The following is a 22009-nucleotide window of genomic DNA, read 5'->3' as shown; positions in this document are numbered from 1 at the left end:
TCTGCCATCAATGGTTGTAGCATGGGGACACCGTCCTTGCCGCAGCTCTTGACCGTTGTGGTTGCAGGTCCCATCGTCTCCGGATGTAGCATCTACCATTAACAGTTGTAGCATGGGGCCCTCCCATCGCAGCTCCACGGTGGCCACAGTGGTAGCTCGTCCGCGTTGAGGGTTGTAGCCACATCTGGTTACTGTCACCGCCGCAATCCACATGGTCGTCGACATAGGTTACCGTCCCCTGCGCTGACTCACAACAATCAGCAGCATTGAGGCTCCCCTTGCAGCATCGCCCCTCACCCCTCACCTTCTCTACAGCATCGCAGTGGCAGCTTTCATGCAGTGTTGCCCCCTCCCCCACCGTCTTCCTGTTGGGAATCGTAGCATAATTTTAAAAATTTCCTATGCTAACCAAGATCCATCTATGGAGTATACTAGCAACGAGGGGAAAGGAGTGCATCTACATACCCTTGTAGATCGCGAGCGGAAGCGTTCCAATGAACGTGGATGACGGAGTCGTACTCGCCGTGATTCAAATCACCGATGACCGAGTGCCGAACGGACGGCACCTCCGCGTTCAACACACATACGGTGCAGCGACGTCTCCTCTTTCTTGATCCAGCAAGGGGAAATGAGAGGTTGATGGAGATCCAGCAGCACGACGGCGTGGTGGTGGATGTAGCGGGTCTCGGCAGGGCTTCGCCGAGCTTCTGCGAGAGGGAGAGGTGTAGCAGGGGAGGAGGGAGGCGCCCAAGGCTGTTGTGTTGCTGCCCTCCCTCCCCCCTTTATATAGGCCCCCTGGGAGGGGGGCGCCGGCCAGGAGCCCATCTGGATGGGGGGCGGCGGCCAGGGGGGATACTTGCCCCCCAAGGCAAGTGGGGCGCCCCCCACCCTAGGGTTTCCAACCCTAGGCGCAGGGGGGAGGCCCATGGGGGCGCCCCAGCCCACTAAGGGCTGGTTGCCCTCCCACTTCAGCCCATGGGGCCCTCCGGGATAGGTGGCCCCACCCGGTGGACCCCCGGGACCCTTCCGGTGGTCCCGGTACAATACCCATAACCCCCGAAACTTTCCCGGTGGCCGAAACTTGACTTCCTATATATAATTCTTCACCTCCGGACCATTCCGGAACTCCTCGTGACATCCGGGATCTCATCCGGGACTCCGAACAACTTTCGGGTTTCCGCATACTCATATCTCTACAACCCAAGCGTCACCGAACCTTAAGTGTGTAGACCCTACGGGTTCGGGAGACATGCAGACATGATCGAGACGCCTCTCCGGTCAATAACCAACAGCGGGATCTGGATACCCATGTTGGCTCCCACATGTTCCACGATGATCTCATCGGATGAACCACGATGTCGATGATTCAATCAATCCCGTATACAATTCCCTTTGTCAATCGGTATGTTACTTGCCCGAGATTCGATCGTCGGTATCCCAATACCTTGTTCAATCTCGTTACCGGCAAGTCTCTTTACTCGTACCGCAATGCATGATCCCGTGACTAACGCCTTAGTCACATTGAGCTCATTATGATGATGCATTACCGAGTGGGCCCAGAGATACCTCTCCGTCATACGGAGTGACAAATCCCAGTCTCGATCCGTGCCAACCCAACAGACACTTTCGGAGATACCCGTAGTGCACCTTTATAGTCACCCAGTTACGTTGTGACGTTTGGCACACCCAAAGTACTTCTACGGTATCCGGGAGTTGCACAATTTCATGGTCTAAGGAGAAGATACTTGACATTGGAAAAGCTCTAGCAAACGAAACTACACGATCTTTTATGCTATGCTTAAGTTGGGTCTTGTCCATCACATCATTCTCCTAATGATGTGATCCCGTTATCAATGACATCCAATGTTCATAGTCAGGAAACCATGGCTATCGGTTGATCAACGAGCTAGTCAACTAGAGGCTTACTAGGGACACGTTGTGGTCTATGTATTCACACATGTATTACGATTTCTGGATAACACAATTATAGCATGAACAATAGACAATTACCATGAACAAAGAAATATAATAATAACCATTTATTATTGCCTATAGGGCATATTTCCAACACTTCCTACAACTCGGGGCGAGGCGTCGAACAACGCTCATGTCTGCGGCCACCCCGCGCTGGCGTCTTGGAAAGAGGGATGGAGATCAGCCATGGTCGCCGACGAAAAAAAGGTAAGGAGTGACTGGCTAGGGAAGAGATAACATTGAGGGAGGGTTGAGTGGCACGTGGGTCCTACTGAAGCATGGCGTGTGTGGAGCTTCGGCTATGGTCATATATAGGATGTTCTTTTGATCCGATAGCGCAAGCGGTCGGCCAAAGTCTTAGCCAGTCGCCTGGCAAGGGCCGTTTACCATATCCATATGGGGCGTCAATATGGCGACTTGCTAGATTTGCTCTAATCACCGTGGAAAGGAGAAGATTGTGAAGTTTGAATTCAAATTTCAAAACTCGAAACATAAGGAAGAGGCCGCCATGCGCCGTGCTTCTCCTGGCACGAGTGTCAGATCGTACGACCCGTGCTTGGGCACGTGTCGGCATCCCATTGCGTCGTCCACCTGCTCTCTCTCTCTCTCCCGCCCTTTTTATTCCCCACCCCCCTCCACCCACTCCGGAAGCTCCCTTCCTCCACCGCCACCCCCACCGCCACCCCGACCGCCGGCGAAGGAAAAGAGAGAGGGAGGAGGATGGGGATGCGGGAGTGGCCGCTGCCTCGCCTGTATGAGGTCCTCCACGGCGAAGGTAACCGACAAACACCCTCAGTTCAGTTGTACGTACGGCTCCGTCCCCCACGCCGTCTCATCGTTCGTTCCGCTTGCCGTGCAGAGCGCGACCGGTGGCCGCCGGAGGCCAGGTTCCTCGAAGCCGCCCACAACGGCGACGTCCGCGAGATCAAGAGTAAGGGCCGCATCTTAACCAAGTTCCCCAACCCCTCTCCCTCCCTCTCCGGCGTCCTGTGCCCATTTGCTCGCTAGATCTGGCCGCGGCCTTAGGGTTTCGCCGCCGTCTGTGCTCCGATTCTGTTCTTGCCGCAGATTACGTCTCCAGGATGTGGATTTAGCTTGTGATTTAGGTTGGGATGCCCGGGGTTTGGGTCTTCTCCTTGCAATTAAATCGGGGGTTTCTGACCAACTACTGAAGAACCACGCAGCAGCATAGTATATACCGTACCACGTTTTGATTGGGCGCTGTCTTCCTGATTCTGATTGCAGCGTAGTGTATATATATATATACTACGTTCTTGCCATGGTTGGTAACTAAAATTGCCCCCTTTGTTTCCTACTGATTCTGATTGCACTGTATATGCGCTGCAGTACTGGGTTCTTGTCACGATTCCTGACTGAAAGTGTCCCCCTTTTCTGTGTGAAATTCAGAGATTGCAAAGGAGCTGGACGTGCAGGGGCATGGGATCCGGACGATGGTGACCAACACCACCTACATGGGCATGAACGCGCTACACGCCGCGGGCGGCGGCGGCAAGCTGCCGATCTACCGGCATCTTGTCGAGGAGGTCAAGATGGATGTCGACATGCCTGACACCGCTCAGGGTAATTCGTGCACGCCTTTCCCGATCCTAAAGCATATGTAGTTTTTATGACCTGATCATGAACTGATTCAATGGATTGTGTGTGTCTTAATGCTAGAGTTTACGCCCGTGTCGCATGCCATCATGTATGGCCACCTTCCTGCTGTCAGGTACCTTCTGGATCATGGCGCTGATCTGCATCAGCGACGTGGAAAAATCACCCTTCTTCATATGGCTGTAGTTCATGGTATGAAATGGAACTTCACTTGTTGGCCCGAATATTCCTTGGTTTCATTCTCACAGTCTTTTACTATTGCCTTGCTCCCTTGTTTTGTGCTTGAGCTTTTCCTTTCTCAAAATTGTTTTTATGCTGGACCTACAAGGGTGATAAAAGTGGGTTTACTATACCAAGTGCTAATTAGCTAGCCTAATATAAACAATTTTCTTGTTGCCATAAATTAAAAGTAGCCTGATCTTATTTGTTTCTCCTGTTCATCGGCGTCTGCAAAGTGATCAATCTTTTATGAGTTAGCCGTCTCATAGGAGTGATAGCTGGCTTTCATGGAGTTTCTTCGTATGTATTGAAATAAGAGTGCTCTAGGTTAGAGAAAAGAAGAAGCAGATTGTTTAGCTTCTAGGCACTCTAAAGTGCTTCCGCAAGGCTTAGATGTACTTTTTGTTACTGACAGAGAAGAACCTTTAGAGGATCAAGAGTATGAGTGAATTATCTGAGAGCAGAAAATTAGGAACTGATAGTGGGGGAATGATTTTTGTTGGTTCACATTTCTCTGCAAAGTGATTCCTAATTTTCTGTTCTCAGATACGTATTGAGTATGTTACTGCCTTCTTATGTTAACTGATTATGGTATTCATATTCAGAGAAATGTGAACCAACAAAAATCATTCCCCCACTAGTTATTGAAACTTTTTTGCGCAAAAACGATTTTGTTCATGGTTATGACTTTTTTTCTTTCTTCTCTTCAGGGTACTATGAAATAGTGAAGTTTCTTCTTGCGAGGGGAGCTAATGTCCATGCTATGTCAGAACTTGGGACACCACTCATGGATGCTACTCTTAGAAGATTTCCTAGTATTGTCAAGATCCTTTTGGAGCACAAGTCAGATGTACTGTTGAAACTCTTTGTTGATATGTTGTCTTTAACTCCAAATTCTTCCCTTTTCTGGGTTTTGCTACTTCCCCAATTGTTCTCACCTGTAGGTCTTTTTGGTTGGTGACTAACCATGCCATTCCAAAAGTTTGAGTTAGTCACCTCCTGCAACTTGGGTCGCTTGTGTCACCGACTCAGAAATAGTGTGGTAGGATTCTTAGGTTTGCAAAGTATAACATTCATTTTCATCATGTAACCTTAGATATGTTAGGAAAAAGTGTGGCAAATATTGGCAACCTTCAAAAAACAACCAAAGAAGCCTTTCTCGTAGCTTTAATGTGTGAGCCGAACCAGACATGGTGGTTTCAATAACCCACACAACAACTCTGAAAAATCAGTTGAAGCAAAGGGACATATCACTATATAAGTTGTAATCCCACAAAGAAGCTCATCTCCTTTCCATACAAACTCCATTTTTCTCTTAGAATTGCTTATTCCGGCATGAAAATGAAGTTCTTGTTTTTTTGCCAGCCCAACATTGTTACTCGTATACTTGGACCTTTAAACATGGCATTAGACAAATCTTTCGTGTCCTGTGTGAAGCTATTGATTCAGGTACAGTACCCCTATTTATATTGCAGTAGGAATGTAGGATTTCTGTTAGATAATAACGAGAAATAAACGAGACAAAGAGACATGGATTTTTACGTGGAAACCCTTGCGGGAGAAAACCACGGACGCACGAAGGCGCAATCACTATGAGGAGGAGTATTACAAGCACGAGACGACAGGCCGTCTGAGGTGCGACTACATGGGGTATATATGAGGGCAATATATGAGAGTCCTTGGAGGACAAGCAAACGAGTTGTACTCGTACGCGTCGGTACCAACGCAAAGGCCCACACCGTATGTACTACGTCCAGTCCAATACAGTAGAATTTGGATCACAATTTAACAATCTCCACCTTGAGCCAAATTCCCTCCCGTAGTCGAAAAAGTAAATAACTCCATCCAAATCAGCATAAACACCTTGTGCGTCAAAGTCCATAGGACTAGTGAGAAATACCAACTAAGCCTGAGCAAAGCTCAAACTTATTGGTCGGAACTGGCTTTGTCATCATATCAGCAGGATTATCATGAGTACTTATCTTGCATACCTTCAAATCGCCTTCAGCAACAACATCTCGAATATAATGAAATCTGACATCAATGTGCTTTGTCCTCTCATGATACATTGGATTCTTTGTAAGATATATGGCACTTTGACTGTCAGAAAATATGGTAGGGCAAGATGAATCTCCACAAAGCTCAGCGTACAAACCTCTCAACCAGATAGCTTCCTTGCATGCCTCAGAAATATCCATATACTCGGCATCAGTAGTGGAACAAGCCACAATAGACTGCAAAGTTGCTAACCAACTCACAGCAAAACCACCAATGGTGAAAACATAACCTGTGAGTGATCTTCTCTTATCCAAATCACCAGCAAAATCAGAATCAACAAAACCAACAAGTCCATCTCTAGTTTTCCCAAACTGTAAATAAGCATTAGAAGTACCTCGCAGGTATCTGAAAATCCACTGAACTGCTCTCCAATGCTCTTTTCCAGGATTAGCCATGTATCTACTGACAACACTCAATGCATAAGATAAATCCGGACGAGAACAAACCATGGCATACATAAGTGAACCAACTGCACTCGAATAGGGAACTCTAGACATGTACTCAATATCTGCATCTGACTTAGGACATAAGGCTGATGATAACTTAAAGTGTGCAGCTAACGGAGTACTTACTGGCTTGGCATTATGCATATTAAAACGACGAAGAACTTTATCAATATATCCCTTCTGACTAAGATACACTTTTCCAGATGGTCTATCTCTGGATATTTCCATGCCAAGAATTTTCTTTGCTGCACCCAAATCCTTCATCTCAAATTCATTACCCAATTGCTTCTTTAGTTCATTAATCTCTGACATACACTTTGCAGCAATAAGCATATCATCAACATAAAGGAGCAAATAAATAGTTGAAACTTTGACAATTTTCAAATAAACACAACTATCATAATTAGACCTTTTGAAACCTTGAGAGAGCATAAAGGTGTCAAATCTCTTGTACCACTGTCTAGGGGATTGCTTCAATCCATAAAGAGATTTCTTTAACTTACATACAAGCTTTTCTTTTCCAGGAATAACAAAACCTTCAGGTTGTTCCATATAAATATCCTCTTCTAATTCTCCATGTAAAAATGCTTAACATCCAATTGTTCAGCTCAAAATCATGCATGGCAACAATACTGAGTAAAGTGCGAATAGAGCTATGCTTCACAACAGGAGAAAAGACTTCGTTATAGTCAATACCTGGAATTTGACTGTAACCTTTAGCAACTAACCTTGCTTTATATCTTGTATCATCATTAGGAGAAACACCTTCTTTCCTCTTGAAAACCCACTTGCAACGAATAGGTTTCTTCTCTCTAGGTAATCTTACTAAATCCCAAGTGCCATTCTTTTCAAGTGATTCAATCTCATCATGTATAGCAGTCATCCACTTATTACTATCACCCGAAATAATAGCCTCGGAATATGAAGAAGGCTCAGAATTACCTTCAATTTCTTCTGCAACAGATAAAGCAAAAGAAACAATATTGCACTCTTCAATTAACCTGTCCGGTTTATTAATACCCCGTCTAACTCTGTCACGTGCGAGATTCCAACTGGGCGGAACAATAGGCTGATTTGGAGTGGGAGTGACATTATCATCATTAACGACGGGTTCATCATGTGCATCAATAATTTCATTACCAGATGTATCACCTGAATCAATAACATGCTCCACCTGAACAGTAGGCTCCTGAACAATAGGCTGATGTTCACTCTCAACGGGAACATTAGTAGATGAAACATCATGTAACATAGCAGATTCATTAAAGATAACATTTCTGCTAATAACAACCTTCTGGGTTTCAGGATTCCACAATTTAAAACCTTTAACACCAGATTTATAACCAAGAAAGATGCACTTAACAGCTCTAGGCTCCAACTTTCCATTATCAACATGAGCATTAGCAGTGCAACAAAAAACTCTCAACTGTCAATAATCAGCAGGTGAACCAGACCATACCTCAATTGAAGTTTTCTTATTAAGAGCAATAGATGGTGAACGGTTAATGAGATAACAAGCAGTGGAAGCGGCCTCAGCCCAAAAACGCCTATGCAAACCTGCATTGGACAACATGCAACGGGCTCTGGAAATAATGGTCCTGTTCATACACTCAGCAACACCGTTTTGTTAAGGAGTATAAGGAACGGTGTAATGTCTGACAATGCCTTCAGACTTGCAATAATTCTTAAATTGCTTAGAACAGAATTTCATACCATTATCAGTGCGAAGTATTTTTACCTTCTTTTCAGTTTGTCTCTCAATCATAATCTTCCACTCCTTAAAAGCTGAGAATGCTTCATATTTATGCTTCAAGAAATAAGGCCAAACTTTTCTCGAATAATCATCAATAATAGTCAGCATGTAACTAGCACCACCTAGTGACTTTCTGCGAGATGGTCCCCATAAATCAGAATGCACATAATCAAGAATACCTTCGGTTGTATGAGTCGAAGTGTTGAACTTCACCCTCTTGTGCTTGCCGAAGATACAATGCTCACAAAATTTCAGTTTACCAGGTTCATATCCATCAAGAAGACCTCTCTTATTTAACTCTGCCAAACCAAGTTCACTCATATGTCCAAGACGCATATGCCAAAGGTTAGCAGCATCACAATCAGAATTCTTTGAAATAACTGGAGTAGCGTTACCTGAAATGGTAGAACCTCGAAGGTAATAAAGACCATTGGTCGAACTTAAGTCACCTTTCATCACAATAAGGGAACCTTTGGTGACCTTCAAAACACTATCTCCACCTGAATACTTGTACCCCTTTGCATCAAGGGCACTCACAGAGATAAGATTTCTCTTCATCTTCGGAATATACCGAACTGTTGGGGAACGTAGAAGAAATTCAAAATTTTCTACGCATCACCAAGATCAATCTATGGAGTACTCTAGCAACGAGGGGAAGGGGAGTGGATCTACATACCCTTGTAGATCGCGATGCAGAAGCGTTGCAAGAACGCGGATGAGGGAGTCGTACTCGTAGCGATTCAGATCGCGGTTGATTCCGATCTAAGCACCGAAGAACGGTGCCTCCGCGTTCAACACACGTGCAGCCCGGTGACGTCTCCCACGCCTTGATCCAGCAAGGAGAGAGGGAGAGGTTGGGGAAGACTCCATCCAGCAGCAGCACGACGGCGTGGTGGTGATGGAGGAGCGTGGCAATCCCACAGGGCTTCGCCAAGCACCGCGGGAGAGGAGAGACGTTCTCGTGTGTCTTGGGCAGCCCAAACCTCAACTATATATAGGGGGGGAGGGGGCTGCGCCCCCCTTAGGGTTTCCACCCCCAAGAGGAGGCGGCCAGCCCTAGGTCCCATCAAGGGGGGCGGCCAAGGGGAGGAGAGGGGGGGCGCCCCACTAGATGGGCCCTAAGGCCCATCTGGACCTAGGGTTTGCCCCCTCCCACTCTCCCATGCGCCTTGGGCCTTGGTGGGGGGGGGGGGGGCGCACCAGCCCACCTGGGGCTGGTCCCCTCCCACACTTGGCCCACGCAGCCTTCTGGGGCTGGTGGCCCCACTTGGTGGACCCCCGGGACCCTCCCGGTGGTCCCGGTACATTACCGATATCACCCGAAACTTTTCCGGTGACCAAAACAGGACTTCCCATATATAAATCTTTACCTCCGGACCATTCCGGAACTCCTCATGACGTCCGGGATCTCATCCGGGACTCCGAACAACATTCGGTAACCACGTACATACTTTCCCTATAACCCTAGCGTCATCGAACCTTAAGTGTGTAGACCCTACGGGTTCGGGAACCATGCAGACATGACCGAGACGTTCTCCGGTCAATAACCAACAGCGGGATCTGGATACCCATGTTGGCTCCCACATGTTCCACGATGATCTCATCGGATGAACCACGATGTCGGGGATTCAATCAATCCCGTATACAATTCCCTTTGTCTATCGATATGTTACTTGCCCGAGATTCGATCATCGGTATCCCGATACCTTGTTCAATCTCATTACCGGCAAGTCTCTTTACTCGTTCCGTAACTCACATCATCCCGTGATCAACTCCTTGGTCACATTGTGCACATTATGATGATGTCCTACCGAGTGGGCCCAAAGATACCTCTCCGTTTACACGGAGTGACAAATCCCAGTCTCGATTCGTGCCAACCCAACAGACACTTTCGGAGATACCTGTAGTGCACCTTTATAGCCACCCAGTTACGTTGTGACGTTTGGTACACCCAAAGCATTCCTACGGTATCCGGGAGTTGCACAATCTCATGGTCTAAGGAAATGATACTTGACATTAGAAAAGCTCTGAGCAAACGAACTACACGATCTTGTGCTAGGCTTAGGATTGGGTCTTGTCCATCACATCATTCTCCTAATGATGTGATCCCGTTATCAACGACATCCAATGTCCATTGTCAGGAAACCGTAACCATCTATTGATCAACGAGCTAGTCAACTAGAGGCTTACTAGGGACATGGTGTTGTCTATGTATCCACACATGTATCTGAGTTTCCTACCAATACAATTCTAGCATGGATAATAAACGATTATCATGAACAAGGAAATATAATAATAACTTATTTATTATTGCCTCTAGGGCATATTTCCAACAGTCTCCCACTTGCACTAGAGTCAATAATCTAGTCCACATCACCATGTGATTAGCACTCATAGGTCACATCACCATGTGACCAACATCCAAAGAGTTTACTAGAGTCAACAATCTAGTTCACATCACTATGTGATTAACACTCAATGAGTTCTGGTTTGATCATGTTATGCTTGTGAAAGAGGTTATTTGTCAACGGGTCTGAACCTTTCAGAACCGTGTGCTTTACGAATATCTATGTCATCTTGTGGGTGCTACCACGCGCTATTTGGAGCCATTTCAAATAACTGCTCTACTATACGAATCCGGTTTACTACTCAGAGTCATCCGGATTAGTGTCAAAGTTCGCATCGACGTAACCCTTTACGACGAACTCCTTTTCACCTCCATAATCGAGAAAATTCCTTAGTCCACTAGGTACTAAGGATAAGTTCGACCGCTGTCATGTGATCCATTCCCGGATCGCTATTGTACCCCTTGACCAACTCATGGCAAGGCACACTTCATGTGCGGTACACAACATAGCATACTGTAGAGCCCTACGTCTAAAGCATAGGGGACGACCTTCGTCCTTTCTCTCTCTTCTGTTGTGGTCAGGTCTTGAGTCTTACTCAATACTCACACCTTGTAACACAGCCAAGAACTCCTTCTTTGCTGATCTATTTTGAACTCTTTCAAAATCATGTCAAGGTGTGCGTTCTTTGAAAGTATCATCGGGCGTCTTGATCTATCTCTATAGATCTTGATGCCCAATATGTAAGTAGCTTTTATCCAGGTCTTCCTTTGAAAAACTCCTTTCAAACAACCCTTTATGCTTTCCAGAAATTTTACATCATTTCGGATCAACAATATGTCATTCACATATACTTATCAGAAATGTTGTAGCGCTCCCACTCACTTTATTGTAAATACAAGTTTCCAACAAACCTTGTATAAACCCAAAAACTTTGATCACTCCATCAAAGCGTATATTCTGACTCCGAGATGCTTGCTCTAGTCCATGGAAGGATCGCTGGAGCCAGCATACCTTTTAGCATCCTTAGGATCGACAAAACCTTTCTGATTGTATCACATACAACCTTTCGTTACGAAAACTGGTAAGGAAACTTGTTTTGACATCCATCTGCCAGATTTCATAAATGCAGCTAATGCTAACATGATTCCGACGGACTTAAGCATCGCTACGGATGAGAAAATCTCATCGTAGTCAACTCCTTGAATTTGTGGAAATACTCTTAGCCACAAGTCGAGCTTCATAGACGGTAACATTACCGTCCACGTCCGTCTTCTTCTTAAAGATCCATCTCGGATTTCATGGCTTCTAACCATTTTTCGGAATATGGGCCCACCATCGCTTCTCCATAGCTCATAGGTTCATCGTTGTCCAACAACATGACTTCCAAGACAGGATCACGTACTACTCTGAAGTATTACGCATCCTCGTCGTCCTACGAGGTTTGGTAGTGACTTGATCCGAAGTTTCATGATCACTATCATAAGCTTACACTTCAATTGGTGTAGGTGCCACAGGAACAACTTCCTGTGCCCTGCTACACACTAGTTGAAGTGACGGTTCAATAACCTTATCAAGTCTCCACCATCCTCCCACTCAATTCTTTCGAGAGAAACTTTTCCTCGAGAAAGGACCCGTTTCTAGAAGCAATTACTTTTGCTTCCAGATCTGAAATAGGAGGTACACCCAACTGTTTTGGGTATTCTATGAAGATGCATATATCCGCTTTGGGTTCGAGCTTATCAGCCTGAAACTTTTTCACATAAGCATCGCAGCCCCAAACTTTTAAGAAATGACAACTTAGGTTTCTCTAAACGGTGTCGTCTCAACGGAATTGCGTGGTGCCCCTTTTAAAGTGAATGCGGTTGTCTCTAATGCCTAACCCATAAACGATAGTGGTAATTTGATAAGAGACATCATGGTATGCACCATATCCAATAGGGTGCAGTTATGATGTTCGGACACACCATCACACTATGGTGTTCCAGGCGGTATTAATTGTGAAACACTTTCCACAGTGTCTTAATTGTGTGCCAAACTCGTAACTCAGATACTCATCTCTATGATCATATCACAAACATTTTATCCTCTTGTCACGACGATCTTCAACTTCACTCTGAAATTACTTGAACCTTTCAATAATTCAGACTTGTGTTTCATCAAGTAAATACACTCAACATCTACTCAAATCATCTGTGAAGTTAGAACTTAACGATATCCACTGCATGCCTCAGCACTCATTGGACTGCATACATCAAAATGTATTACTTCCAATAAGTTGCTCTCTTGTTCCATCTTACTGAAAACGAGGACTTTCAGTCATCTTGCCCATGTGGTATGATTTGCATGTCTCAAGTGATTCAAAATCAAGTGAGTCCAAACGATCCATCTGCATGGAGTTTCTTCATGCATATATACCAATAGACATGGTTCGCATGTCTCAATCTTTTCAAAAACGAGTGAGTCCAAAGATCCATCTACATGGAGCTTCTTCATGCGTTCTATACCAATATGACTCAAATGGCAGTGCCACAAGTATGTGGAACTATCATTACTATTTTATATCTTTTGGCACGAACATGTGTATCACTACGATCGAGATTCATTTTAGGTGCAAGACCATTGAAGGTATTATTCAAATAAACAGAGTAACCATTATTCTCCTTAAATGAATAACCGTATTGCGATAAACATAATCCAATCATGCTCAACGCAAACACCAAATCTCGATGGTAGAGGGAGCATGCGATGCTTGATCACATCAACCTTGGAAACACTTCCAACACATATCGTCATCTCACCTTTAGCTAGTCTTCGTTTATTCCGTAGCTTTTATTTCGAGTTACTAACACTTAGCAACCGAACCGGTATCTAATACCCTGGTGCTGCTAGGAGTACTAGTAAAGTACACATTCATATAATGTATATCCAATATACTTCTGTCGACCTTGCCTGCCTTCTCATCTACCAAGTATCTAGGGTAGTACTGCTTCAGTGACCGTTCCCCTCATTACAGAAGCACTTAGTCTCGGGTTTGGGTTCAACCTTGGGATTCTTCACTAGAGCAGCAAATGACTTGCTGTTTCATGAAGTATCCCTTTTGCCCTTGCCCTTCTAGAAACTAGTGGTTTTACTAACCATCAACAATTGATGCTCCTTCTTGATTTCTACTTTCGCGGTGTCAAACATCGCGAATAGCTCAAGGATCATCATATCTATCCCTGATATGTTATAGTTCATCACGAAGCTCTAATAGCTTGGTGGCAGTGACTATGGAGAACCATCACTATCTCATCTGGAAGATTAACTCCCACTCGATTCAAGCGATTGTGGCACTCAGACAATCTGAGCACATGCTCCAACGATTGAGCTTTTCTCCCTTAGTCTGCAGGCTTAAGAAACTTGTCAGAGGTCTCATACCTCTTGACGTGGGCACTAGTCTGAAATCCCAATTTCAATCTTCGGAACATCTCATATGTTCTGCGACGTTTCAAAAACCGTCTTTGGTGCCACAATTCTAAACCGTTAGCATTACTCACTGAACTATCACGTAGTCATCAAAACGTGTATGCCAGATGTTTCGCAACATCTACAGACGACGCTGAGGTTCAGCACACCGAGCGGTGCATTAAGGACATAAGCCTTCTGTGCAGCAATGAGGACAATCCTTAGTTCACGGACCCAGTCCGCATAATTGCTACTACCAACTTTCAACCAAATTTTCTCTAGGAACATATCTTAAACAGTAGAACTAAAGCGTATGACATAATTTGCAAAGACCTTTTTGACTATGTTCATGATAATTGAGTTCATCTGATTAATGAACTCCCACTCAGATAGACATCCCTCTAGTCATCTAAGTGATACATGATCCGAGTCAAACTAGGCCGTGTCCGATCATCACGTGAGACGGACTAGTCATCATCGGTGAACATCTCCATGTTGATCGTAGCTACTATACGACTCATGTTCGACCTTTCGGTCTCTTGTGTTCCGAGGCCATGTCTGTACATGCTAGGCTCGTCAATTCAACCTAAGTGTTTCGCATGTGTTCCGAGGCCATGTCTGTACATGCTAGGCTCGTCAACACCCGTTGTATTCGAACGTTAGAATCTATCACACCCGATCATCACGTGGTGCTTCGAAACAACGAACCTTCGCAACGGTGCACAGTTAGGGGGAACACGTCTCTTGAAATTTTAGTGAGGGATCATCTTACTTACTACCGTCGTTCTAAGCAAATAAGATGCATAACATGATAAACATCACATGCAATCAAATAGTGACATGATATGGCCAATATCATTTTGCTCCTTTGATCTCCATCTTCGGGGCACCATGATCATCTTTGTCACCGGCATGAAACCATGATCTCCATCATCATGATCTCCTTCATTGTGTCTTCATGAAGTTGTCACGCCAACGTTTACTTCTACTTCTATGGCTAACGCGCTTAGCAATAAAGTAAAGTAATTTACATGGCGTTAATCAATGACATGCAGGTCATACAAAAAAAAATAAAGACAACTCCTGTGGCTCCTGCCGGTTGTCATACTCATCGACATGCAAGTCATGATTCCTATTACAAGAATATGATCAATCTCATACATCACATATATCATTTATCACATCTTCTGGCCATATCACATCACATAGCACATGCTGCAAAAACGAGTTAGACGTCCTCTAATTGTTGTTGCAAGTTTTTACGTGGCTTGTATAGGTTTCTAGCAAGAACGTTTCTTACCTACGTAAAACCACAACGTGATATGCCAATTTCTATTTACCCTTCATAAGGACCCTTTTCATCGAATCCGTTCCGACTAAAGTGGGAGAGACAGACACCCGCTAGCCACCTTATGCAATTAGTGCATGTCAGTCGGTGGAACCTGTCTCACGTAAGTGTACGTGTAAGGTCGGTCCGGGCCGCTTCATCCCACAATGCCGCCGAAACAAGATAAGACTAGTAGCGGCAAGAAGAATTGGCAACATCTACGCCCACAACTACTTTGTGTTCTACTCGTGCATAGAAACTACGCATAGACCTAGCTCATGATGCCACTGTCGGGGAACGTAGCAGAAATTCAAAATTTTCTACGCATCACCAAGATCAATCTATGGAGTACTCTAGCAACGAGGGGAAGGGGAGTGGATCTACATACCCTTGTAGATCGCGATGCGGAAGCGTTGCAAGAACGCGGATGAGGGAGTCGTACTCGTAGCGATTCAGATCGCGGTTGATTCCGATCTAAGCACCGAAGAACGGTTCCTCCGCGTTCAACACACGTGCAGCCCGGTGACGTCTCCCACGCCTTGATCCAGCAAGGAGAGAGGGAGAGGTTGGGGAAGACTCCATCCAGCAGCAGCACGACGGCGTGGTGGTGATGGAGGAGCGTGGCAATCCCACAGGGCTTCGCCAAGCACCGCGGGAGAGGAGGAGGAGGGAGAGGGGTAGGGCTGCACCGAAAGAGAGACGTTCTCATGTGTATGGGCAGCCCCAAACCTCAACTATATATAGGGGGGGGGGGCTGTGCCCCCTCTAGGGTTCCCACCCCAAGGGCTGGCGGCCAGCCCTAGATCCCATCTAGGGGGGGCGGCCAAGGGGAGGAGAGGGGGGGCGCCACTAGGGTGGGCCTTAAGGCCCATCTGGACCTAGGGTTTGCCCCCGCCCACTCACCCATGCGCCTTGGGCCTTGGTGGGGGGGGGGGGGGCGCAACAGCCCACCTGGGGCTGGTCCCCTCCCACACTTGGCCCACGCAGCCTTCTGGGGCTGGTGGCCCCACTTGGTGGACCCCCGGGACCCTTCCGGTGGTCCCGGTACATTACCGATATCACCCGAAACTTTTCCGGTGACCAAAACAGGACTTCCCATATATAAATCTTTACCTCCGGACCATTCCGGAACTCCTCATGACGTCCGGGATCTCATCCGGGACTCCGAACAACATTCGGTAACCACGTACATACTTTCCCTATAACCCTAGCGTCATCGAACCTTAAGTGTGTAGACCCTACGGGTTCGGGAACCATGCAGACATGACCGAGACGTTCTCCGGTCAATAACCAACAGCGGGATCTGGATACCCATGTTGGCTCCCACATGTTCCACGATGATCTCATCGGATGAACCACGATGTCGGGGATTCAATCAATCCCTTATACAATTCCCTTTGTCTATCGATATGTTACTTGCCCGAGATTCGATCGTCGGTATCCCGATACCTTGTTCAATCTCGTTACCGGCAAGTCTCTTTACTCGTTTCGTAACTCACATCATCCCGTGATCAACTCCTTGGTCACATTGTGCACATTATGATGATGTCCTACCGAGTGGGCCCAAAGATACCTCTCCGTTTACACGGAGTGACAAATCCCAGTCTCGATTCGTGCCAACCCAACAGACACTTTCGGAGATACCTGTAGTGCACCTTTATAGCCACCCAGTTACGTTGTGACGTTTGGTACACCCAAAGCATTCCTACGGTATCCGGGAGTTGCACAATCTCATGGTCTAAGGAAATGATACTTGACATTAGAAAAGCTCTGAGCAAACGAACTACACGATCTTGTGCTAGGCTTAGGATTGGGTCTTGTCCATCACATCATTCTTCTAATGATGTGATCCCGTTATCAACGACATCCAATGTCCATGGTCAGGAAACCGTAACCATCTATTGATCAACGAGCTAGTCAACTAGAGGCTTACTAGGGACATGGTGTTGTCTATGTATCCACACATGTATCTGAGTTTCCTACCAATACAATTCTAGCATGGATAATAAACGATTATCATGAACAAGGAAATATAATAATAACTTATTTATTATTGCCTCTAGGGCATATTTCCAACACGAACATCTGTCAAAGTTCTGACTGTGCCATCAAACATCTTGATTCGAACGGAACCAATGCCTTCAATCTTGCATGGTGAATTATCAAAACCCAAAACAGAACCAGCAGAAGTGTTGGAATCAAAAGTGTTAAACCAATCTTTATGTGGAACATATGAAAAGTGCATGCGGTGTCAAGTACCCACTCATCATTGGTCTCAGCACATCCAGCAATAACGACAAGAGCATCATCGGAACTATCATCACGAGCAACGTTAGCAGAATTGTCACCTTGTTTGTTACCTTTTCTCTTTTCCTTGTTCTGCAACTTGAAACACTCTGAGATGTCATGCCCGTCTCTCTTGCAATACCTGCAATACTTCTTGTCTCTGGATTGCGACCGGCCCCTATAGCCGTTCTTACTTTTGCCTCTGTTTCCATTATGTGAGTCCTTCTCCTTTGTCCTGCCACGAACAGATAATCCCTCGGCTTGGGATGAACTTGAACCATCATGAGGCACCATTAATTTCATCTTCTCCTTAGAGTTCAAAGCTTCATAAACTTTATTAAGTGTGAGAGTATCACGACTGTATAATATGGTGTCTCTAAAATTGGTATAAGAACTTGGCAGTGAACAAAGCAACATTAAAGCAGTATCTTCCTCTTCATACTTAACCTCCATTACCGCTAGATCAGATATGATCTCTTTAAATTCTGAAATATGATTCAAAACATTACCTCCCTCGGGTAACCTGTGCAGGAATAATTTTTGCTTCAGATGCATCTTGCTGGTGAGATCTTTAGTCATGCAAATCCCTTCCAGCTTTAACCATAGAGCGGCGGCAGTTTTCTTGCTTAAAACTTCCTGCAAAATATTATTATGCAAATGGAGTTGAATTAGTGACAAAGCCTTAGAATCAATTTTTTTCTCCTTATCAGTCCAGTCCTGAATTCTATTCTTTCCAAAACTATCCAGTGCTACATCATAGTCAGACTGTGCCAACAACGCCCGCATCTTGACTTGCCATAGGGTAAACCTTGTGTCACGGTCCAGCAGCGGAAGATCGTACTTCATGGATGCCATGAGTAGATTAAATCTGTGTTCACAAAGTAGTACAAGCCGGTAGAAAAAATTCTGGACAGAATTAATTTGCGGTCAAACAAACAGAGTAAATAGCACCTGGTAGTGTGTGCATGTAGCAATCGGGAACAAAATCTGATCTTGGCTTCACGTGATGAACATGAGTAGCACTACTAGTAAAAGTACTAATAGTAGTAGCAATTTGATTTGCTTGATTCGGTCTTCACCTGGAGTTGCAGCGACTCGGCGGATAGGCCTCGGGACTTGATCCTGTACGTAGACTTGGAGCAGCAGCAACTCCGTTGCGCGGCTGTCGTGGACGGGAAACAGCAGCGGAACTCAGTGAATCTTGTGATTTGACAGCAGCGTGGATTGCTCGGGTAGGAATCGGATCAGCAGTAGAAAAACTGTCGGTCTCGACTTTTAATCGATCTGGCTTCGGATCGCCAGGTCGCGTCGGCGGCGGCGCACTGGAGGCCGCAACCCTAATTTCCCGATCTCAAATCTTGTATCTGTAACTTGGCTCTGTATACCACTTGTTAGATAATAACGAGAAATAAACGAGACAAAGAGACATGGATTTTTACGTGGAAACCCTTACGGGAGAAAACCACGGACGCACGAAGGCGCAATCACTATGAGGAGGAGTATTACAAGCACGAGACGACATGCCGTCTGAGGTGCGACTACATGGGGTATATATGAGGGCAATATATGAGAGTCCTTGGAGGACAAGTAAACGAGTTGTACTCGTACGCATCTGTACCAACGCAAAGGCCCACACCGTATGTACTACGTCTAGTCCAATACAATAGAATTTGGATCACAATTTAACAATTTCTATATAACTGAGGTTTGATTTAGTTATCTTTGTATCAACGACCACACAATTGTATGATTGACTTTCTTCTACGCCTTTTTCTGATAGGGTGGAGCTAATGTGAGCGGTGTTTTTCCTTATTATGATCCTTTGCTGACGGCTGCAGAAAAGGGCTTAACTGAAGCTATTAAGTGCTTGTTGGAAGCTGGTGCAAACCCAAATGTTTTTGACAGGGTGAGAATGCTCTTTTTGTCACATATTCTTGTCTCTGGCTTGGCTTTGTAGTTTAGGTAGACCTGTCCTGTATTGATATGCAACAAACGTAAGAGTTATGCGGTAAATAGGCCTACATGATGCTATCTGCAAAAGAAAAATAAAATGCTGTGCTAAGTTGCCATATTTGTATAAGCTTGTTATCGTTTTGCCTTTCCTCCTTTGTGCCGTGTCCTTAATTTTGTCAGGTATGTATAGATGCGACACACTACCATTACATTGACCTAATGTGAGGGTAGTCCATCAATAATTCAATACGGTTTGCATTGATCATGTCTAGAACAAAGCTTATTTCTTAATGTTGAATATTGCTTTTGTAAAGCTTTCCTTGTTTCTCTACAGTTTGGTAGGTTGCCAATAGAGTTGGCTGTTGAGTATGGTACACGGGAAGACGTTGAGCTTCTCTTTCCTTTCACCTCTCCTGTTTCAACTGCGGCAAATTGGAGCGTTGATGGAATCATTAGTCACGTGGAGATGGAAATCAAGCAACTTGAGGTATGTCACTAGCATATTTTCTTGCACACCTATGACTATTTTGTTCATGCTAACTCTGAACAGTATTGGTGTGGTGCCAACTTGATGTTTAACCAAAACTTCATATAGGAAACTCATCGAATCCGCATGTGTTTTCTTGCATTTGCATTGTTCCTGAAAAATCATTTTATTTTAATGATGCTTTATTTGATAACCTGCCTTGCTCAAATGGTAATACATTAATTCTTATTTTGTTTCAAAATAACAGGTGGACCAATTCATTTTATTTATTTAAATAGCTCTCTTACTTCATTTCCTATCAGCGTTGCAAGTGGGATTGTGAAATCTTGAATTAACTAAAACTGTTTCTTGTATTTGTTCACTTCACCTTGATATCTTGCTATAGTGCTGTTTCTCCCTCACGCACCAGACTTGAGCTCTTATGAATTTCCTAGGATGACAATTTTGTGAAAAAGAGGATGTCCGAGCTGAAACTCCAAGCAGATGAAGCATTTAAGAAGCAAAGTTATCTAAATGCATCAGTGCTCTACACACAGGTGCATATACCAGTGGAACCTCCATTACGATTTAGTTTTTATCATTAGCATTGATTTGGTTGGTTTATCATTAGCATTAGTTCACACCTTGGCAATGGATAAATATTGACCATTTATCAACAGACTCACCTGTTGAAAGATAAGTCACTACTCACTACTAATGTGCGCATCTCATAGCAATATGGGGATGGGGTTTTAGCTACACAGTGTAGACTTAAGTTTCACGCCAAAGCTAGGGGTAACAAAAATTGTGATAATTGTGTGAAAAAAAGAGAATGAATACACATTCATCTTGGTCTTCCATTTCACTGGGAGGAATTTCAGGTCGGAGTTGCTCTTTTTGTCACAGCTTCATTTTTTGTTTCATGTACTTATGAAACAAATGACACACCGCTGGGTCTCTAAACTGAGCAGCATTTCCAATAGCTATTTTGCACTGTTTTGTCTGTTGCAGGCACTGAAGATGGATAACTTCGATCCTAAGTTGTTATCAAACAGGAGCCTCTGCTGGCTTCGCATGGGTGATGGACAAAGGGCTTATGATGATGCAACTGAACGCAAGATAATTTGCCCGAAGTGGGCAAAGGCGCACTATCGGCAAGGAGCAGCTCTAATGTTCATGAAGGTGCACTCAGAGATGGAGTTCAAACTGACAATTTCATTGCATCTTTCGTATCTGTTATCTGATTCTGCTGTGTGTGTGCCTTAGGTATATGGTGGAGCTTATGAAGCACTCTCGCGTGCTTTAGAGTTGGACCCAGAAAACAAAGACATTGAGAAATTATTCAGGTAAGGGATTCACCTTTCATCTTCTTCTTTCTTGAGTAATTCTAGATGTTGCATAGAATTTGAGCCCTCTTTTAAAATGTATTAGTAGAATTTCTTTTAAAATGTTGTGATGAACTGATTCATGCAGGAAGGCGATGGAACTGAAGTGATCATGCCCTGCATGCCCGCTGCAGAGAGAAGCTCACGCTAAATCTCAAGCTCTTTTTTTTCTTTTGCATTCTCAGACAAAAGCACTGAACTTCGAATTATGGCGCCCTCTGTTTTGATGTAATCCATGGACAATAGCAGCAGCAGCAGCTTACAGGAAAACATGTTTCTGACTAGTGGCTACTTATTTTGAGTTTTATGAAACTCACATCCTGTTCTGTATGGAAGCGTGGCAGCAGTGGTGGTGAATTGAATTGGTTATTGCTGGAGCGAAATGTTGGCAGAAGATCATGCTACTTTGCATTGCCAATTCCTGCACGTTTTTGTCGAAGAGTGGTTCTTTGCACTGATAATTGAGATAAGCTGCTAGCATGAATTCGCAAATTGTTGATATTTTACTTAGGGAAAATCATTGGCACTGTTTATGTTCCTTTTTTTCTTTTGCGTGGACACTGTTAATATTCCTTGTTGCTGTTAGCCATATACTATTCTTAACTGGTCATCACGTGTAATATGCTCATCATAGTTAGTCTGATGTGATATGTGGTTGCATCAAAAAGTATTAGTTGTGGAGCACCTGTCAAATCATATATAGCTGTATCACCTCAACTAGAATGTGCCTGTGTGC

At 44.7% G+C, this 22009-nt stretch overlaps 1 protein-coding gene across 2 annotated transcripts; it reads left to right on the top strand.

Annotated features, from left to right (window-relative positions):
* The first annotated feature begins 2618 nt into the window (after positions 1–2618).
* Positions 2619–21719, top strand: LOC109735113 (uncharacterized). Of its 2 annotated transcripts, XM_020294323.4 has the most exons (12): positions 2619–2749; positions 2834–2905; positions 3382–3555; positions 3652–3780; positions 4518–4657; positions 5173–5256; positions 19250–19375; positions 19757–19909; positions 20344–20445; positions 20900–21070; positions 21155–21234; positions 21362–21719. In XM_020294323.4, the coding sequence occupies exons 1-12, from the start codon at positions 2695–2697 to the stop codon at positions 21381–21383; spliced, it is 1308 nt and encodes a 435-aa protein (XP_020149912.1). In that variant the 5' UTR covers positions 2619–2694; the 3' UTR covers positions 21384–21719. The 2 variants fall into 2 exon arrangements, with proteins under 2 accessions (XP_020149912.1, XP_040242637.1); XM_040386703.3 differs by lacking the exon at positions 5173–5256 and having other exon boundaries at positions 21362–21713.
* Positions 21720–22009: the final 290 nt, after the last annotated feature.

This window comes from Aegilops tauschii, chromosome 4 (assembly GCF_002575655.3).
Source record: "Aegilops tauschii subsp. strangulata cultivar AL8/78 chromosome 4, Aet v6.0, whole genome shotgun sequence".
Classification (NCBI taxonomy): Eukaryota; Viridiplantae; Streptophyta; class Magnoliopsida; order Poales; family Poaceae; genus Aegilops; species Aegilops tauschii.
This window is presented reverse-complemented; position numbering and strand designations above follow the sequence as displayed.